Source organism: Petaurus breviceps, unplaced genomic scaffold (assembly GCF_028583685.1).
Source record: "Petaurus breviceps papuanus isolate PSGF00001 unplaced genomic scaffold, PetGlider_PUasm1.0 673, whole genome shotgun sequence".
Lineage (NCBI taxonomy): Eukaryota > Metazoa > Chordata > Mammalia > Diprotodontia > Petauridae > Petaurus > Petaurus breviceps.
In genome coordinates this window covers 452,059-470,429 of record NW_027186448.1, presented here as the reverse complement: position 1 = coordinate 470,429, position 18,371 = coordinate 452,059, and the positions used below count along the sequence as shown (strand labels likewise).

General features: G+C 43.6%; 2 protein-coding genes across 6 annotated transcripts in view; one reads left to right on the top strand and one right to left on the bottom strand.

Moving 5' to 3' along the window:
* The window catches only part of TP53 (tumor protein p53), a 12,700-nt gene extending 12,572 nt beyond the window's left edge, over positions 1 to 128 (top strand). For all 5 annotated transcript variants that reach the window (XM_069104058.1, XM_069104057.1, XM_069104062.1 and 2 more), the window contains exon 11: positions 1 to 128. This exon is cut by the window's left edge and continues 907 nt beyond it. The gene's annotated coding sequence lies outside the window, so the exon portion shown is untranslated.
* Positions 129 to 1,763: 1,635 nt separating this feature from the next.
* Positions 1,764 to 8,871, bottom strand: ATP1B2 (ATPase Na+/K+ transporting subunit beta 2). Its single transcript, XM_069104056.1, has 7 exons — positions 8,100 to 8,871; positions 5,877 to 6,005; positions 5,439 to 5,543; positions 5,113 to 5,318; positions 4,812 to 4,868; positions 3,838 to 3,936; positions 1,764 to 3,670 (listed from the first exon to the last, which is right to left on the bottom strand). The coding sequence occupies exons 1-7, from the start codon at positions 8,209 to 8,211 to the stop codon at positions 3,503 to 3,505; spliced, it is 876 nt and encodes a 291-aa protein (XP_068960157.1). The 5' UTR covers positions 8,212 to 8,871; the 3' UTR covers positions 1,764 to 3,502.
* Between the last annotated feature and the right edge of the window lie 9,500 nt (positions 8,872 to 18,371).

The following is an 18,371-nucleotide window of genomic DNA, read 5'->3' as shown; positions in this document are numbered from 1 at the left end:
TAGTTCTAAGTGAAGTTGATTCACCCCCAGATATTACTCCTTTCTCGTTTTCTTTGTTTTCTCCCCTTTTTTGTACCTTTTTGCTATTTTTATGGAATTTATTTTCAAATAAAGAGTTAATACTGGTTGCCCATTTGATAATGCTAAAATACTAGGGGCCTCTGGGGGGAGCAGAGGGAAGGAACCAGAAAAGGGGGAGGGGGCCTTGAAGGGGAGGCTCCTAGTTCCAGGAGTGAAACAAAGCATGGGGACTGGGTCAGTCTGCAGGCTGCATGACAATGAGAGGGGCTGTCTTATTCACACCCATCCCCCCCCAGTCCTATTCATAACTCTAGGTCCTCTTTACCATCCCCTTCCCGGGGAGGGACACTCAGGGCTTCCTTCTGCCCTTTCTACTTCCCCAGGGATGGAACTACTATCCCTTCATCTGCCTTTCCTCAAGGATTATGGGATTTAAGGGTCCAATTTAGCAAATCTAGGCAGCCAGGGTGGCCATCTGCTCCCTAGGAGAGTGGGGGATGGGAAATGGGGCTGCAAGATTCCTGGGTCCTGGAACAGAATGGGGACTGCTGAGAGGCAGGAGCTGGGGGGCTTCTGTACCCAGAGAGTGTAGGGGCAGCTGAGGTGAGAGCTGAGAGCTAGGATGGGGGCAGGGAAGGAATCTGGCAACTCTAAAGGCTGGGCTGAGTGCCAGGCGATTAGATGAATTGAAGCTTTAAACTCTGCCAGGAAAACCTTTGAAAAGACTTTTTTGGGGATGGGAGGGCAGGATTGGTTTAGGGGGAGGCTTAGTGTTACCCCATTCTGTTCCCAACTTTGACAGTTGGAGAGTAAGACAGGAACGGAAGATTCTCCCTCCTCTCAGTTATCTAGCTTACACAGTTCGATTCCTCCTCCCTGCATTTTAAGAGGGTGGTCAGGATCAATGTCTACTCAGAATCCATAACCAATGAACACTCCCCACCCATCCCCCATGCACAAAGTATCCATGAATGCTAGGACCTCTGGATTCTTACAGGGGAAACCTTAGAAATCTGTTGACCCCCTTAAATCTTGAGACCTTGCCAGAAAAATTAAAACCAAATGCCTGAACTGTACAAGAGCCCCCTGCCACTATCAGTACCTTGCTGAATGTGGGGGACATGTCACTCATTTTTTGAGTCTTTAAAGCAAGATCTCCCTTATTACCCTTTTAGCTTTTCCAGGGTTCATTCAGGCTTTGCTGCTTGTCTCCCACTACCCTAGAACTGATTTCTTAGAATTCCACTGATCATTCCCAGATGGATGCTAGCCTACTCTAACCAAAAGCATTGGTGGAACTGGATTCCAGTCCCAAGTCCTAAGTAACTCCAAAGGTGGTACTCTTTATTGTCACTCACTTTGTATATAGCTTAAGTTCCATCATCTACCCATGCTCTCCAGCTCTTTCATGAATATGTTGTCTCCCCAGATGGAGAGCATGTCTGAAGAGTCCAGGAATCATTAGTGTCTATCCTTTTTAATAGGTTGAATGAAATGTATACTTTCCAGATCCAGTATAAATGGTTAGGTACTATACAGATTAACTAAAACTATTGAATTGAGGGACTCTGCAAAGGTAAAGTTATAGAGGCTAAGGGACAAGAACTGTGACACAAGGCAGGAAATCAACAACCGGTGGCCTAGGTAATCTGGCCCTGGATAAGGAATTGACCTTAGTTCACCTCTCCATTTCTCCCTTAAAACCACTGAATAAGAATGTACAAAACACAAGACAAGTTGGGTGTGATATATATATATATGTATATGTATATAATCTCTCATTGTATTGTACTTTTATCTTTTACAGTAGATCTGACACAGGCATTAAATAACTGTAGAGACAGACCTCTGGGGGTCCGAGGTAAGGGAAAATGGGAACAGAGGTGGGTGAGACAGAATAATAAGAGTTGACATTTATATATCTAGTTATGTTTTGAAACATGTTTTACATACATTATCTCATTTTAACCTCACAACAACCCTGTGAGATAGGTACTACAGGTGTTATCCCCATTTCACAGATGAGGAAACTGAGGCTCAAAAAAGATTTAAGGAATTTGCCCATGGTCACACAGGTTTAAGTATCAAAGGCAGGATTTGAACCCAGGCTTTGACCTGATTTCAAGAGAAAAGGGACAGGAGAAAAGGAAGGAGAGTGCAGCATTAATAGGGAATAGATTTGGGATGGAAAAGAGGAAGGGAATTATTAAAACACTTCTGTGATTAAAAAAATACTTCTGAGCAGAGGCCTCTTTAAACATGTTATGGGAATTACAGGGCTAAAAAGGCAGAGGGGGTTTGGAGTAGAGGAAGCCATTTCCAAATTGATAGGGAGACAACTTTCAGGTTTATATTAAGTGGAAAGGGAATGCTAGTAATCAGCCAGTAATTTGCTAAGAAAAACTAGACTGGGGGGGCACAGGGAAAGATGGCATATTACCTTGGCCAGATGAGGTTTTCCAAGGTGGCCAACAAGGAGGGAAAGCCAATTCAAGATGGCCACCCAAAGCACTGTAAAATGGACCTGGGGGTGGGAGATGGGGAAATGCTCTAGGTAAATGTTTATAAAGAAATTATGCAGAGATTAAAATGTCTTTTGGAACAACAGATAGCAGATTATGGAAAGTATCCAAAAGGAATGAGGTAGGGACAGAGTTTGGGAATTTTCGGTCAAGAAACAAAATGGCTTCTTTATTCTTAAATAACCCCCTTTAGAGCCCAAGGGAGGGGAGAGGACACCCCATTTTTTCAGCTCAGACCTTATGGAGAAGGGGGTAAGGAATTGGAGAACAAGAAGACCTAGAAATGGCAATTTAAAGGCTTCAGTAAGAAGTGGGTGGAGTATGGAAAATGGATGAGAGGAAAAAGTTGGACAAACCCCATCTTCAACTCAAAAATGGCAACCTAAAGAGCTTTGGGTGAGGAACACAGATGGGAGAAAGGAGGGCCCCTAGATAGGTTCCCAAATATCTTATCCAAGTCATTAAGATGGATGGTAAAAGGGAAAGGGGAGATGAGTGACCCTCACTGACAGGATACTCTCACCACCACTACTGCTAGGGAAACCATGAAAACTGAGAAGAGGGAGCATTTGTTGTGCCCATAGAAATAGGAAAAAGGAGGGACGGAGGGGTAATTGTAGTATTTCACCAGTAGTCATACAAGTACCTGGAAGGCATTGGAAACAAACTTGTCAGTAAAGGGGCAAAAGATGGCCTCCCTGCTCTAAACTTCTCTGCTTCTCTTAGTGGGAGAAGGTTTCCTTCCAGGGAACCAAAATGGCTACCACCCAACTGGGATGAGAGTTGAGAAAGAGTGGATGGAATTAGAGCTGTGGTAAAAAATACCTTTGGGGAAAGGAGGGGGTTGGGGAGGGGCTGGGAAAGGACATCAGGCAGGGAAGGATGCATCCAGAAAGCATGTTTCTGTAAAGCCCTGGAGGACACAGGGAGAGGGAGAGGGAGGGCAGCAGTGAGTAGACTCAGGTCTTTTTTATTATTCGGAGTTTGAAGGCTACTCGGCCAGCAAATTTGTCACGCTCATCATTAGTGGCAATGTTGACTGCATTAATTCGGCACTCAACATTTACTTCCACGTTGGGGGTCACATTCATGAACTTCACAGCCACAAGAGGCTGTGTATAATTCACCTGTGGAGGTGTATAGAGAGGTAGGTGAAGGAACCACAACATCCAACTTCAACCCTTGCTTTCTCCCCAACCCCACGAAAACCCAGTTCCCTTCAGGAAACTAAGCAACCACCCTTGCCCTTCAAGGGGGAGATCCCAAACCCTACTCCAACCCCCATTGGACTTACGTGGAACTTCTTGCCATAGTAGGGAAAATACATCAGGTCAATGTTGCCATTGGCAGGGAACATAGCAAAGTCACCAAGATTTTTGGCATCCTCGTTCCTCTGGAGAATGAATGACAGGGGATGGTATCATTAGAGATGAAAGACCCAAGCAACCCACAGGGATAAGCCCACAGGGCCCAGAGTCTTTACCAGCAACTTCCTGCCACAGCAAAAGAAAAAAAAAATCAAAGCTATCAATAGTCACATGAAAAAATGCTCCAAGTCACTATTGATTAGAAAACTCAGGTAATAATCTGTCTCAGAGCTTTTTGCTGTAACCTGTTTTTTTTTCCTCTTTATATCTGTACACTACTATCCTGTCTCCCTTATCAGAAGCCTTAAGTGAGGGGACCTATGTTCTCTTCCAAGGGACTGGGAGATCATGTATCAAGGCACACTGAGGTGGCTTCCACTCCTCCCACTCCAGCAAGCATGGAACTAATTTTCTGCCCTCCTCACCCAGGAGCTCTTACCCCTTCCTCAGAGAAGCCATTCTGGAGCAGAGCCAAAAAAAGAATATAGATGTGAGAGGGTAAAAAGCAAAAGGGGGTGAGGGGAGAGAAGTCCTTAAGCAAATGGGTGTGGATAGATAATAGGCATCTATTATCTACTTGGTTGCTAAAGGAAACTGAGAAAGCTGGTGGGGGCAGAAAAAGAAATGGAGAATGAAGAGGGAGAAGAAAAATTACTGACATTAATAATCAAGCTTCTAATGCCCCAGGACCTATCCTAATCAAAGACTAAGCTAGTGTGGAAGCACCTTAGGGTCCAGGCCAACCTGAGAAGGATCTAAGACTCTCCTTCAGCCTAGCCACTAGCTTCTCTTACCCCCTTGTCCCTGTAGTTTCGAGGCTTCTGAGAGAAAGAAAGAAAAAAACATTAATGATAGGAACCATAATAAGGGCAGCAACAACTTGGAAGTTAACCAGTCTCACCTTCCCTGCACAGGTAACATTCATGCTCTGATTGGCTCCTGCATAGAAGTTGATGACCTGGAAAGAGCAGGGAGGGTAACTTCAGGTATTCTGTAGCTTGTCTTCCACATCCACCCCCATTCCCCAAAGCCCCTATTTTCCTTTGGGGAGCCAAGTAACCAAAGAAACCACAGTTTCCATTAGTTCCTGGGCAAAGGAGCTGGAGGAGTTAGTTATAGAGACTGCTGAGAGCTATGGTTCTATTCCACCCCACCACCACCCAAGCCCCAATTCTTCTAGGGAACCCAACTGCCTGTAGTACCCGGTTCATCTTGATAAAGACGCAGGGCTGGCCAGTACTGTAGCCATAGTGGGTAGGGTCGCTAAGCCCTGAACAGTCACCCAGCTGTGTCCTGTTGAACTGACAAGCCCGCTTGGGATAGTTGAGAACCCCATTGTCGGGTTGTTCATAATAGTGCCCTGGGCGGCAGACATCATTCTTCTGGGCCTGGATAGAGTCATTGTAGGCTGTAGGAGTAAAGAAAGCTGTGGAACGGATGTCTGTCTTCCCAGTGCTCTGCCCATCCCAGTTCATGAAGAGAACTTAGTCCCTTCCCTTAGGAATTGAGCACCCAAACTCCCACTCACGTTCCAGGAATTTATCGAGTATCTGCACATGCTGGCTCCAGCTCTTGGTGTCACTGAGGTTGACCAAAACCTCAAGGTTCTCTGTCTTGGGACGAATCATCAGGCCTAAAGGAGGAATGAGGGGTGCAGAGACGATGAGATACAGAGGCAAAAGAATCAAGAGGAATTTAGCTAAGGGAAATCCTAGTTCCAGTGAGGGCTGAGGGACCGTCATTCCTAAAAACAAGCATCTCCATGGGACTGTGACTAGCATCATCACCTTCCCTAGCACACACAATTTCCAATGGAGTGGGGCCAGAACTCAGAAGAACTGTTAATGAATGTGGTCAGGCTGAATCAATCCCTTTATGTGGGAGTTTAGTGGCTTGCAAGGGATTCTGGGAGGGCTGGTCAAGTGGGTAGGCCAACCCTGGGGTGAGAAGAGGAAAATTTGCTTACCCGGTGTTGCAAGCTGGTCCTGGTATGTGGGAATGTGGTCTGAGACAGTCTGCAGCATGACCCACATGGTAAGGGTGAACAAAGCAGTTAAAAACCCATAGAAGACGAGGTAGAAGAGGAGGATGAAGGCTATAAAGGAGAAGCAAGGGTTAAAAGACTGATGTTGGAAGAGACCTCAAAGGTCACCCAAGACATAAGCATCTGGCCCCAGCCCCTGACTCCCTGCTGTACTCAGCTCTGCTCTTCCTCCTTCCCTGCTGACTTACAGATCAGCAACAAAATCACCCACACACACAACCCCACCAGCTTCCCAACATGAAACACAAGCTCATATATTATGTATAAGGTTATGGTGGACAACCAGAGAGCCCTATGGACGCACATCAAGCCAGCACAATACAACTCTGTGGAGAATCTACAAGACCAATGGACCCAGCTCCTGGCACATAGTAAAGCCTGAATACTTGTTGACTGCCACCTTTGCTGCTACCACAACCCTCTGGAAAAGGCACAGCCATCTTGCTAGAGCACAAACCTCAGAACTACAACCTGAAAAAACATTCCCTCAAAAAGAAAAGCACAACAGAGCCATGTAGAATTCCGAGGATGGCATGAACAGGTTTGTGTGAGAACCCATCTTGCAACTTTTCCAGAACTACCCCTCCAGGCCACAACTCCTACAACACATGTACATATAACCACAAAAATACACACCCTACACCAGTTACACTCCTTAGTCACACCTTTGAAATGAACAATTTCACATGTACGAAAAGGAATAAGCTAACAATAGTGCTGCAGCATTTCATAGTGCTTGATGGTGCCACAATTTCACTAGTTATCGGGTTTTTTTAAAACTAGTTCCAAACTACAAGACAACCTTACAGAATGTGAGCCTCTCCTAAACTTCCCAAAACCACACAATTCTCCTATTGACAACTACAAAATAAACAACTCTTACCCTCCCTCCCAAACCTATCCAAATCCCACATTCTTATTCTGAGTCAATCTCACAAACACCCAACTCAGAGGAGGCACCAAGCCTTTGTCTATTCAATTTCTTTTTTTTTTTTTTTTGCTTTTTCTTGGAGGGTAATTGGGGTTAAGTGACTTGCCCAAGGTCACATGGCTAGTAAGTGTTAAGTGTCTGAGGCCCAATTTGAATTCAGGTCTCCTGACTCCAGGGCTGGTGCTCTATTCACTTCACCACCTAGCCGCCCCCTACTCAATTTCTTTAATCAATAGACCTGAGATCTACATCCCAAACTGCTCTAAAGAAAGGATTTCAAGTCATATAGCAGGAAAGCTCAAGACCAAGGAAAGGGATACAACTTGATACTACTACAGTCCCTCAAGTCAACCCCAACTGAGTGAAGTGCATATCCCACCACTCAATGATACCTCCCACCATAACCTCACACTTCAACACAAGCAGCCAAATCCCACAATCCAAATGCAATGGCCACTTCCACTTCAAAAGGCTCAAATATCAGACTTCAAAACGACAGGCAATTCAACTCCAACCCTAACCTCCTACTTTCCAGCACCTTCTGTTCACATCAAATGTCTAAAATAATCTGGGCTAGGATACAAACTGTAGAGACATATCATCCCCACCACCAAACCCTGACAACGAACTCTCTGGACCCAAGGGAAACCAGCATGTGATCCAGGACCTGCCCACTCATGAATACTTAGGAATTATGGAGTGGGCTCGATCTAAAAATAGATATGGTTTAATGGTGGGTTCCTTCACATATGATGGATAAGAGATAAGTGGGACTGGAGGGAGATAAGTGGGTTTGGAAAGGAAAGAGAAAAACATTTTAGAATAAATGCAGTGAGAGAAAAAAAGAGAACATGTGAACGCTGGGGACCCCAGCTTGTGGGGGCTCCATGGGGGGTGGGAAGGCAGCCGTGACCTACTTTCTCCACCTCCGCAGCAGCCGGGAAGATCAGACCCAATGAATACAGCTCCCAAAGCCCAGAGCCCCAGCTGGGAAAGAGCTAGATGTCAGGGTCCCAAGTGGGGAGCAGGTTGACCAGCCTAATCCAGGATATCTCTGCAACCCCCAACCCAATCTCCTCCCCACTGGGCCAGGAAGGCAGACGCTTTTTCTTGTCTTCCAGACCCCGCTGAGTTCAGGGACCCAGGCATCAGGTTCATCCCTCCCTCACTCGTTTTGCCTTCAGAGACCCAGACCCCTGACCCCCATCTCGTACCCCAACTGCTCCCGGTACGGCCCATGAACTCGTGAGTCCGCGGGTTCCACACGAACTCTTTCCATTCCTCCAACACCTGTCCACCGGTCTTCTTCTCCTTTTCATTGACCATTTCTGGGGCTAGGAGCTAGGCAGGCCTGGAGAAGGGGGACGAGAGGCAGGGAGAAGGGGCGCTAGCAGGGGCGCTGGAGGGGGGGGGACCTCCGGGAAAGCTGATGCGCAATGGGCTAGGAAGACCCTCAGGGAGCCGAGCCCGTCTGGCCGGAGGCTTTGCCTTGGATTCTTGGGTGCGATGCCCTGCGGAGGGAGCGGGAGCACCAGAGGCTACAGTGGAGATGGAGAAAAAAGGCGCTAGGCACAAAACTAAAGGCAACAAAAAAGGGGGTGCAGTCAACGCAGAGTGGAGAGGAGCAAAGCCCAAATGGGGAATTGCAGCGATGACCCCCCAAAACAGCTCAGAGAAGCAACAGTGGGTGTAAAATAAGCGACCCGATGAGGATGTAAGGACAACTGGGGTGCGAAGAAACCGCGTGGAGTAAGGAGGGGGTCCCCGAAATCTTGAGTTAGAGCTGTTGAAGGCAAAGGTAGAAGGGGCGACGACGCACAGAGCCCCTGGTGAAAGGAAGAGGCAGGCGAAGGTGGCGGCGGCTGAATGCTGCGGGTGTAGGGGGACTGGAAGGAGGGCGCAGCTGTGCGGGAAGCAGCCAAGGACTTGGGGCGGGGGTCGCAGGGTGAAGGCTCAGCTTCTCAGCAGTGCGGGAGTGGGGGCTGCGGTTGCTGCTCTATATACTAGGCAGCTTTGGGAGGGGGGGTGGGGGGGTGTGAGGTCCGCCCCCTTCCCACCCCCAGAGGCTCCACCTCCTAAGCTATGGTCAGGCCAGCTTCATGCATATGCAAATATGGGGAGGCCACGCCCCTTCAGGCTTGTCCAGGGGGCAAAGCTGTTCTGTTCTGAATATTAATATTGTTATCATCATCCTTACCAACAGCTTTACCATCATTTCTCTGATCTCCTTCTTCACCTCCTTCCCCCCGCCCCCCATACACTGGGACATGGAAGAGGTGAATGGGGTCGGGAGAAGGGGATCCCACTTGAGGATGCCAGCACCTCAACTACCAATTTATCTCTACCTCTTCTGAACTCGTTGGTGAGTGCACATTAGTAAAAAAAAGTACTTCATGGAACCCTGCTAAACCATTGGAGGGAAGTGGGAAGACAGGGAAAGGTTGTTGAAGTGGAAAGGTCATTCTCAGGGTAAGAAAAAACTGTAGATGACTACACATGTATATCCTATATCGAATTATTTGCCTTCTTCTCAATTGGGGGGGAGGGGGCCCCCGAAGAGAGAGAATATGGAACTCAAAGTTTTAAAAACGAATGTTAATTCTTTTTACATGGAACTGGGGGAAAATAAAATACTCAATAATAATTTTAAGAAAGAACTGCAGAAATACTGAGAATGAGAAAGCAGTAAGACAGAAGGACAAAATAAATAGAAACTGATGGAGAAAAAGAGAAACAAAAAAACAGGGAGATAAAAACTAAGATCTAGGCAGAGAAAGTCAGATATTTGGCATACATAGTCAAACAAGGCAGTCAATGGAACAAAGAATATACCTTGAGAAAGTCAGGGAGAAAATGAATGGAATGAGAGCTTTTTTTCCTCCTTGGAATTCTATTCCTCACCCTTTGGACTAAGGCAGATCTTCTTTCTTAAGTCCCAGGCTAACTCCTGTTTAAAACTTGAAAATAGGGGACTTTATGGTCTTTTTTATTGTTTTTTATCCAGTCTCTCTTCCGAGCTCCAAATTTGATTCTCAATATGCCAGCTGAATATCTCCATTCAGATGTCCCTCTGTCACTTTGAACTTAACATGTCCAAAATAAATTCATCTTCCCTCCTAAATCCATTCTCTCTCCTGACTTCTCCATATCTATATCAATGGCATTTCTCTCTTTCACCCCAAGTCAGTCACCAAATCCTATTGATATATTTTAAAATATTTTTCAGTATCTATTCCTTCCTCCCCCTTCTCATTGCCACCACTCTATTCCAAATTCATGAAGTTTTTCCTCACTCCCAGTTGAAATGTACATATTTTCTATCTGTGACTTGAAAAGGTCAATGAAGGTAGGATCTGTGCTGTTTTTCATCTTTGTATCCCAGTGACTAGTACAGTGTCTTTCAAGAAATGTTTATTAAAATTTATTGAATTTTCTGAATTCTTTACAAGCAGAACATTGCAGCAGCCTCCTTACCTGATCATTCTGCTTCTGTTCTCTTCCTTCCAATCAGTCTTGAATACTACTGCAGAGTAATATTTCTAAAACACCACTCTCATCCTGCTACTTCTGTGAGTAATCGATCTATGATCTATTGCTTGCAGCTTAGGTTCAGAAATCTTGTGCATGAAACTGAAGACTTCAGGAATTCAGGTGGCATTTTCATTCCTGCTGCCTATCAAAGTCAAGCACTCCCAAAAGAACTTGGATGTGAACAACAGGTTAACAAATTGGTATCTGAAAACTGGATTTGAATTTCTCAGTCATGTCTAAAAATCTAGGAATGAAAGACCCCCTGGCCTAAGATGAAGAGCACCTAACAAGAATCACCTCCTGGCTTCCTGAGCTTCCTTTAAGTCTTTAGCGAAAATTCCTTATAAAAAAAAAAAAGACAATCCCTTAACTATTATCTTCCCTCTGTTAATTGTTTCCCATTTAAACCATATATATCCCATCTGTACATAGTTGTTTGCAAGTTTTTCCCCCCACCTCCATCATTAGAGTGTAAACTCCTTGAGGGCAGCTTGGCACATAGAATGTGCTTCATAGATGCTTTTGGACTTGACTTGTGGGTGGTGCACTGAAGGACAACCCTGTGAGGGTGCTGCAAGGTTCTGTGAACTGTGTATATATAAGGGGACTTGATTACTTATCGACAAAGAGAACACTGGGCAGCAACAGAGTGGAAAAAGGAACTTTGGAGATGGGAGGACTTTGAGAAAGCTACAGACATACAAGCTACAGACAAGAGGAAACCTCTTCCAACATCTCCATAGACTTCCATCTCACCAGCCAATGGAATTTTCAGTCACTGCCAGGCCCGGCCATTTCACTTCTGTGGAGCATTTCATGATTTTCCCCATTTTCAGGTGCTGCTGCAGTACTTGACATGCTGCTGGGTATGGAAGGTTGCAGACTTGGCTCTCCCACCAGAAGAGGGGATGTAGCAAATTATGACTGCCATAGCCCAAAAGTGACAATCCCCAAATTTCAGTCCAATCTCTGTAGCAGCATAAGGGTCTTCATGGTGAAATAGGAAGTTTCTCAGGACCAACAGGAGGAAAAGGGAACCCAAGACCTATGAGCCAACATGTGCGTGTCACCACTTCCCAGTGTTTTACAATTATTTCCCTGTGAGAAATTCTAGAATATTTTTTTTTTTAAGCAATTGGGGTTAAGTAACTTGCTCAAGGTTACATGGCCAGTTATTTCTGGGTGTGGTGCTAAGTATCAGAGCCCGGATTTCCCAGGTCATCCCAGCTCTGGGGTGGTACTCTTACTCTCTGTGCTACCTGGCCGCCCTGAACTTCCAGAATCTTCTAAATTCTCCAACAAAGATGAAATGTGCTACAGAAACATCCCCTAAAACAGGAAGACAAGCCTGGTAGCCTGGGAGAGCAGGGAAGTTCTGTAGATAACCACTTAAATTTTAACAAAGTACTTGATAAAATCACTCAAACTATTCTAGTTGAACAAAACTTAGAAATATGTGTTAGATTATTGCATAGTTGGGCAGATTCCAGACTGGTTGAATGACTAGATCCAAAAAGTAGTTATCAACAAATCAGTAAATGCTGGTTGAACCTAATTGACATTACATTATCTCTAGTGGAAACATTCCAAGAATTTGTTTTGCTTGGGGTGATTTAGTTGTTTTTTTTTTTAATCAATGACTTAGATGTAGGCTTGGATAACATGGATGCCTTATTGAATTTGCAAATGGAATAAATTAAACAGTAATAGCTAACACACTGGATGAGAGAACCAGGATCCCAAAAGATTTTGACAGACTAGAATGGTGCCTGAATCTAAGAAGATACAATTTAATAGGAATAAATCTTATACTCTGATGCAAAAAAATCAATATCACAAGTGCTGGATGGGGGAGATATGGCTAGTAGTAGCTCCTCTGATAAAGACCTTGAGGTTTTACTGAACTTAAATCTCAATGGGAATTAACACCATGATAGAGAAACTCCTAAAGCTAATGTGATCTTGGGCTATACTAAGAGAGGCCTGGACTAAGGACTAAGTCTAGGACTATGGAAGGTACAATCCTACTGAACTCTGCCCTGGTCTGACCATATCTGAAATCTTCTGTTCAATTTGGGATCCCAATTTTTAGGAATAATAATCTGGAAAGAGTCTAGAGAAGGACCACTGAAATGGTGAAAGTCTTCTAAATCATGCTATGGGAATATTGGTGGAAGGAAATAAGGGATATTTAGGTTGGAGAAGAGAAAATATGAGGGAGACATAATAGGTAAATGAATAACTGAATGAAAAATAATTTATTAAATATCTATTACATACCAGGCACTGAACTTGGCATTTGGAGATACAAATACAAAAGTAGAAAATAGTTCCTACTTTCATGGAGTTTATTTAAAAGACTGTCATGTAGAAGAGGAATTTGACATTTTCTGATGGCCTCAGATGATAGAAATAGGTGTAATGACTAGAAGTTATGTGGAAGAAAATTTAGGCTGAATGTAAAGGCTGGGAAAGAGATAGCACAGAATAGTGGATAGAATGCTGGTCTTGAAAGAAATGAGTTCTAATTTTACCTTTGACTCCTACTAGTTGGGTGCTAGGGTCCTCAGACAACTCCACAGGACTTATCCATTAAACCATAGACAGGCTGAATCTTTATCTTTCAACACCAAGAGTTCCCTTTACTGACACAGATCCTCAGCCTGTTCCTTTAAGGAAAATTTTCTTAACAATCAGAGCAATCAATAGATAGAATATGGGCTGCCTCAAGAACTAAAGAATTTCCTTCCACTGGATGTTTTTAAACAGAGACTAAAAGCTCACTTTTGAAGGATGGTTTAGATGGAATTTTTTTTTAGATAATGTGAGGTCCCTTTCAAATTCCTAAATTCTGTAATTCTATGAAGATCAAAGTCTTCGGTTTGTCATTCAAGGCCTTCCACAAGCCTGTCCCCAACCTGCTTTCCCAGGCTGTACCCGTCCTCAGAGAGTTTTCAGTTTAGTCAAGGGATTAGGTCCATTTACAGATGACTATAATTAAAAATAGAACATATAATACAAAAAGAGAAATTATAAGCACCTAAGAGAAGTTATACCTTGGGACATTTGTGATATACAAAGAAAGCTGTATTTGGAGTCAAAGTCCTGGGTTTATTTTAGTTCTGGCAATTACCATCTGTGTGACTTTGGAGAAGTCATTCCATCACCCTAGACCTCAGTGTCACAGAGTTACAGAATCTCAGATATGGAAGGGACACCTACTTCCTTTTTGAGATGATCTGGTCCATCTGAACTATACAAAGACCCTTTATACATCATTTTTGACAAGTGGTACGCTAGGCGATATCCAGGAAGGGGACAGTTCTTTCCACTTTGGGATAGCTAAAGTTTGTTTGGAAGTACTTTCTTGAGAGAACTGAAATCAGGAGCGGTTTGGTAGCGAGTAGTGAGTAGAGCACTGGCCCTGGGGTCACTAGGACCTGAATTCAAATCCTACCTAAGACATTTAACATTTACTAGCCATGTGACCTTGGGCAAGTCACTTAATCCCAATTGCCCTGCCTTCCCCCTCCAAAAAATAAAAGAGAGAGAGAGAACTAAAATCAGAATCTCTTTAATTTATACCTGGTTTTCCTAGTTTTGTCTTCTGAAGTCAAGCTGAATGAATCTAATCCTTCTTCCTCTAGACAGTCTTTCAAGTATGTGAAGATAGGTATATTTCATGTGGGATGATCTCCAGGCCCCTCACCAGCCAGGTCACACTCCTCTGCATGCCCTCCATCTTGTCTTTCTTAAAATGCAATATTCAGCCCTGAACCTAATATTCCAGATGTGATCTGACCAAGGCAAACCAGGTATTTTCTGTATACAATATCTCTCAATGCAGTCTAAGGTGGTATAAGTTTTTTGGATTTGAGCTGGTACTCCACCAAAAACCTCCTCTGTAAATTGAGGGGTTTGTCACGCTGGCATGCAATTTGGAATTAAACAAGAAAAAAAATTAGCTAAACTGTTCATACCCTTTGAGATCCCACTGCTAAACCTGTACCCCCAAAAAAGTCAATGGATGAAGTATTTTTTAAGGGCTTACTGTGTGTAAGCACTGTGATGAGCACTGGGGATACAAATGAAAAAGCAAAAAGTCTTTGCTCTCAAGGGGCTCACATTCTAATGGGAAAGAAAACACATATGGTAGCTTTCAGCTGCAAGTCAGATGGAAAAAAGTTCCATGCTTTTAAATGCAATTTAATTCAATAAACATTATGTTCCAGGCACTGTGCTAAGCACTCAAAAAAGAGGGAAGTCCAAGCCCTCAAGGAGTTTACAACCTAATGGGGAAGACATGCAAACAAATATATACAAAACAAACTATATATAGGACAAATGGGAAATAATTAACAGAAAGAAGGCAATGGAATTAAGAGGGGTTGGAGAAGACTTCCTGGAAGTAGGATTTTAGTTGGGACTTAAAGGAAGCCAGGAAGATCAGTAGATTCAGATGTGGAGGACAGCCAGAGAAAATGCCCATAGTTGAAAGATGGAGTGTCTTGTTTGTGAAACAGCCTTTGTCAGGCCTGTGTCACAGGATCAAAGAATATGTGTTAAGGACTAAGGCAGAGGTCAGGAACCTGGGGCCTTGAGGCCACATAGGGCCCTCTAGGTCCTCAAGTGCAGCCCTTTGACTGAATCCAGATTTCATGGAACAAATATACTTAATAAAAGGATTTGTTCTGTAAAACTGGGACTCAGTTGAAAGGCCTCAGGCTCCCCACCCCTGAACTAAGGTAAGAACCTGGATAGGTAGGAAGGGACTAGGTTATAAAGGGCTTTGAATGCCAAGCAGAGTTTTATATTTGCTCCTGGAGGCAATCTGAGGCCACTGGAGTTTATTGAGTAGGGAGGTGATGAGATCAACCTTGAGTTTTGGGGAAATCTCTTTAGTAGCTGAATGGTCTTTGGGCTGCAGTAGCAAAGCAAAGGTTTTTTTTTCTTTTTCCATTGACTAGATCATATCAGTTTCTGATGTTGAATCATTTAAAGTACCAAGGACTTTGGGGAAGAGAACTTTCTTTTCTAGGTCCTTATTAGCTGTGACCAGGCTTCATCTCTACAGGAGTTGCTTCCCAAGATAATGCCTAAGGACACTGGACTAGAGACATTGGTTTTTCCAACTTAGCCCCTGGATCTAAAGAGAGATGACAGTCAAGGTGGTGGCAGTGGTTTGATTTGTCTGGCACATGGTGTGTCTCCCTTGGGATGCCTTGTTGTTTCTCTGATTCTTTCTCAGTGGCAGAAGAAAAGGTCACATATAAACTAAAATATTCTTAGTGGCATTTTTTGTAGTATTTTTTGTGTTATCAAGAAACTGGAAACAAGACAGATACCCATTGAGGGAAGAATAGAGAAACAAACTGCCAGCAGGACCTGCTTCTTTTTCTCTTTGCTTTTTGGGTCCCCAATATTTAGCACAGTGAACATAGTAGGTACTTAAATATTTATTGAATGATAGTGTAAAGGGGGAGACAGGGGAAAACCCCACAAAACTGAATATTGTGTAATTGTAATGACAAAGTTTGGCCCTGGGAAAGAGATGACAAAATCAACCTCTCTCACTTATCTGCTGAGGTACAATGGGAGTACAATATTTAATATACTGTTAGACTAGGCTAAATGACTTTTAGTTTTTCTGAACTGCTTTTTCCTCTCCTACTTTATTCTTTGTTATGAGAAATGGCTTATGTTCAGGGGAAAGGGAAATTTTATATATATTATACACACATATATTAGGTGATATAAAAAGAAAAAATATTAGTGGAAGTCAAAAATTTGGATAAAGGAAATAAAGAATAACTGCTTTTTTTAAATGAGAATTATAATCGGGCATGGTAAGCCATCGTTTCTGCTGCTGGAGAGGCTGAAGCTGTGGACCACTTGAGTTCTAGTTTTAAACTACAATATGCAATTTCCTCAGAGGAAAGGACCACCAGGTTAATGAGAGATAAGCCCTCCCCTTTCAGAAGTTAAAGCTTCTATGCCGATTAGTGGTAAGGACTGGGAGTCCCTGGACTTCTAGCCTAGGCTAGAAAGGAACATTTGGGGTCAAAACAAAAATAAATAAAATATAAATAACAAGAAATATATAATATATTCTGCATATAATAAATGTATAACATTTAATAAATTAAATATAATAATAAATAATTAAATAAATGATAAAAATGTAGTAATAAAAATAAAACAAATATTTTTTAAAAATAAATAAAATTAGAATGCTCACTAGACCTTATAGGTCCCATCCAGCTCTAAATTTTCAATTCTATGATCTTATGTTTTTCTCATGATTAAGGCTAAACTCAAGGTGTAGAATGAGACCTAGCTATAATTTGAAGTAGGGCCATCCCAGAAATTTGTTTTATTTGCCTAATAGTTTTTGTTACAAGGGTTTGTTTTTTTTCCCTAATGACTCAAGAGTTTGGGAGGAGAGAAAATACACTTTGGCTAATTGAAAAGCAATTTTTAAAAAGCTCTAACCAAATTCAGGATTCCAGTTTAAAGGAAAACAATCTGTGATTAGAGAAAGAAGGCATTTGGGATTAGTAGATGAGAGTGTGGGGTGAACAAAACATCCATTCCCTTGACATAACTTTGTTTAGGGAAGCTAGGGAACAAGATCAATCACCATTACCTAGATTTGCAGACCACTGTCTTAATGGTAGTGGGAGACTAGGGGAGGTGGAAAAGACTTCAAATACTATAACCCCACCAGTCATCACCCTGTCTGTTTGCCTCTGTATCTGCCTCAGCCTCTCTTGAACTGGATATCCCAGTCTTTGGGCACAGTGACAAAGTGAAGCTGGGGGAAAGCAGGGATCCTTCAGGAGAAAAGTAAGGGCAGAGAAGGTAGAGAGAGAAGAACCTACAGGGTTTGTGGTGAGAGGAGGACTGATTAGTGTCTTGCAGAAGCTAGCTCTGGGCAGGTTTAAGGGAAAAAAGGGGGAGGGAATTACCCTCGGGCGTCCTTGCGAAGGGCTAGGTGAACCTTGTGCAAACACAAAAGCTGCTTCTATGAGAGAGTGTGGACAGCACTAAGAGATAAGCAGAAATCTAGGAATTAAAATGGTCTAGGACTGGGTGGGAGAGCGGGGAGGGGCCGGCCCTCGGGAGTTCAGGAATCCAGGTGCCTAGGCAGACCACCCTGATCCAGTGGGGGTTGGGGTACAGGGTTAGAACTATCCCTAAGGGGCAGGTCCTTCATCCAGCATCTTGGGCCGGCTCTCTCCCACTTCCCTTTATCCCCTAATCAAAAGAAACATTGCCAACTAGTTCAACAAAGTGGGGAGGCTCAAAGGTACAGTAGATTTCTAGTATCCACCATAGGAACTCTTTGGGTCTTCTTGAAATCATCTCATCTCCCCCTCCTTAGCCCTCCTTTCCTACCTCCCTACAGCCTGAGGCACTCTTTCCTACAGAAACATTTCTGCCCAACCCTGAAAAACTTCTCTTTTGTCCTGTAACCTCCTGATTCCCCAGCCTGTTAAAGTGGAAGAGGAGGCTGCTAAGTGGGGGACCTAAGATATAGAGTCCCTAAAGGGTTTGAAACTACAGGGCAGGAACACCGAGGTTATCTAAAGGAGTTGGGGCAGGGACACCAGGTCCCCTGAGGGCAGAGGGGCCAGGGATGCCAGAGTTAGAATATAGTTCCTGCTCTTGACCAGCACAGGCTAGTTTCTTGTTCAATGGAGTGGAGATGTCTAGGAATGCAACTAAGCGACCAAGGAGGAGGGAGCAAAAAGTAGTAGTTTTCTTTCCCTTTTTTCCCCACCCCTTTTTTTCCATCACCCTTCCCCACCCCCTACTATCCTCCTAGTATAGTTAAAAAAAAAAAAGAGTAACAAGAAACTGCTTAGATTGACAAAATCTTATCAGCTGAAGGGGACGTTTGCAGGTCACCCAGTCCAACCCATACCTAAACAGTGGTCAGTCAGCCTTTGCTG